The sequence below is a fragment of the Opisthorchis viverrini genome, assembly GCF_000715545.1.
Source record: "Opisthorchis viverrini unplaced genomic scaffold opera_v5_193, whole genome shotgun sequence".
In the NCBI taxonomy this organism is placed as follows: Eukaryota; Metazoa; Platyhelminthes; class Trematoda; order Opisthorchiida; family Opisthorchiidae; genus Opisthorchis; species Opisthorchis viverrini.
The window spans coordinates 106,412-109,159 of NW_008751853.1; the positions used below are offsets into that span (position 1 = coordinate 106,412).

At 48.9% G+C, this 2,748-nt stretch overlaps 1 protein-coding gene across 1 annotated transcript in view; it reads right to left on the reverse strand.

The window, feature by feature from the left end:
• The window catches only part of T265_07987 (hypothetical protein), a gene marked incomplete at both ends in the record, with an annotated part of 21,891 nt that extends 19,466 nt beyond the window's left edge, over window positions 1-2,425 (reverse strand). Inside the window, one exon of the mRNA XM_009173668.1 lies at window positions 2,225-2,425. Coding sequence (XP_009171932.1) covers window positions 2,225-2,425 — 201 coding nt within the window. The remainder of the gene's footprint in view (window positions 1-2,224) is intronic.
• Between the last annotated feature and the right edge of the window lie 323 nt (window positions 2,426-2,748).

The window sequence follows — 2,748 nt, forward strand, 5'->3', positions numbered from 1 at the left end:
CCCGCCGTAAGACCTTCCAAGTACCACGTCTTGTGCCAAGAGGTAGTGTACCTGGGACATATAAACTTATTAAAAGTGCGCATATCGATCCAAACAAAGTCAAGAGTCTACGTAGGCGAGATGGACCAAGTGGTTAGAGCGCGAATTTACTGACCGGAAGGTCCGTGGTTCGAACCCGACCTCTGTCTCTCGACTTCCTCTGTCTAAGCGTGGGCAACCTGGCAGTATCCCAGCCCTCATGCAACCTTCAGGTGGCATGGTAGTTAGGCACCGAAAGGGTGCTACAGCTGAACGATTTTTTATTATTTTTTCTGCGTAGCCAAGACCACAGAACCCAGAGGAAGTCCACAAGTTCATGAGACTTATCTGCTATTGCAGGTCTATAATGGATTTAGCGCACACTGCGGCATCAACGTAAGGTCTGACCCATGGAGACAAGCAGCTCCGTTGGGACGAACGATGTGAGCATGCTGAAATAAAGGCTCTGTTCGCCATCGATTCAAGCATTCCCGGAAGAACAATAAAAAGCAGGTAAATTCTTATTGAATACTGACGCTGACGACAAAACCAACGGGGCTGTTTTTTCCCACGCAGAAACACAAAACTGTCTGTGGGAGTCGGACGTTAAATAAGGGTGGATGTGACTACTGTACCACATGGGAAGTGTCGTTTGCATTTGCGTATTTCCTGAAGTTCTTCGGAAGCTACCAAACAGACCACCAAGCTCTTGATCGGTTGCAAAGCGCCAGAGACGCACGCGGTCAAACGGCCAGTCGGCAAGAATCCTTTCAGCAATGCATCTTCGAAAGTACCCATTGGGCGGGCAAACAAAGCAAAGCATAAGAACTTTCGAAGGAGCCGAAATGGAATCATGAAAACCTTCTCACATGTATGATACAGCAAGTATAGGCAATGAACACTGAATCCACAGACCCCTAAGAATGGCACAACATGCAGAAAAACGACCCAGAACTGGATAATATTAGAAAGAAGCCAACCGACAGAATAGCAAGGAGATCGAGGGCACAAGCTACGAATCGCAACGCTCCTGGCCATTGTGGAGCTAACCGATAATGTTATACGATCCACCGTATACAAGGAATGAAGCTACCTACACAGTGCGACTTGTTGCACCGTGTACTGCTGCTACAAGGCGCCACATCAACACCAAGAAGTCATCAACCTGTGCAACTCATGGCAAAAACGTGGACTCCTTAAGCACCTGGAATGGAATACTGCTTCAAACAATGAAAGTCGGCTATCCAGACGAAATGCCTGGGGCTAATAGCATAAGTGAAATAGGTGATACACTGAGAACAGCGTGCAAAATCGTTCAGCTGTAGCACCCTTTCGATTTCTAACTGCCATGCTACCGAAGGAAGCACAAGGGTTGGAGTAATGCCCGGTTGCCAAAGCCTAGACAGAGAAAGTCGAGAGACAGAGGCTGGGTTCAAACCATGGACCTTCGCGTCAGTAAACTGGCGTTCTAACCACTGAGCAACCTCGCGTGCGAAATATCAGCACTGAAGACAACAACTGATGGTAAGAGTGGCACTTCACTGTCGTACGTCAGTTTTAGATAAAGCCTTACCATGGAAAGAGAAAAATGGAACAGGTGAGGGAACTTAGGGCTAGCCTATCACAAACATCCGAGGGGCCTACACCTCCAGCAAACAATCAATCCGGACAGAAACTGACAGAATCAGCGCCACTGGTACCGATTAGCCACCATAGATTTTAGTCTTTATTCAAGCAAAAAGAAAGTATCGTGGATTCCATCCTGAAAGGCGAGTAGTAACAACGGTACACAAACTTTAGGTAACATCCATCATCCCCTCATCGTTGGCATCAGCATCACCATCATCGTCAGCTGTAATAACCGCGTACTTGTCGTACAGTGGCTGTAGGTACCACAGTTTCGTTCACCAATGATTCGGGGAGGTGGGGTGGGTAGCTGCACATTGGAGGCGGGAATTGAGAAATTAGTCCGTAAGTGTTAAGTGGGGGGGCTTGAGAAGGAAGCTATCCATTGGAGGCAATAGCTAGGATGCATGAGCGCCACTGAGGGCACGACTGGGCCATATCTGACAATCTCTCTAATCATTGATGTGGCCCGTCTTGTGGTCCCCATCCAGGAAGACGGCAATAACCAGCGTCGCTGAGTTTACTGGTAACGGCCTCCATACCTCGCTGCCAAGTCACTGTTTGGCGGCCTCTGGCTCACTTTCCTGGGGCCAGTCGATCGTATCAGTTGATATAGGGCACGGCTTTCTCCCGTAGCAAAAGCCTTCTCCATCTCCCGAGCTTCCGATGTCCACCAGAGCTCTCGGTCTTTCCTTAAGCTCTTCGCTATTTGGCATTTGAGGGATTTGCGTGTGACGTCGAACTCGTTGCCTGCTGGTAGAGCTTTCCTGGCATCAGTCATGGATATCGATCTCGATGACATCCACTGGTCTTGTGGTCGAATTGGAGAAGTCGGACAGACAGCACTGAACGCCGCTAACATAGCTCCTTTCACACCTTGCCACGCTTCAACCACATGCTCACTGCCACCACATTATTGGTTTACTGTGGAGAGTTGTTGGGCTCGATCAGATCGATACTGTTGAGCTTTGGTAGTTCTTCGAAGATAGTGCATTGACATGCTCCTTGCTGACTTGCGACGGCCTGAAGAGAAGCAAACTCTCAGGCGTGCACGCACCATGGCGTGATCGGAATCAAATGGTGTGCCCCAGAAGGAACGGCAGT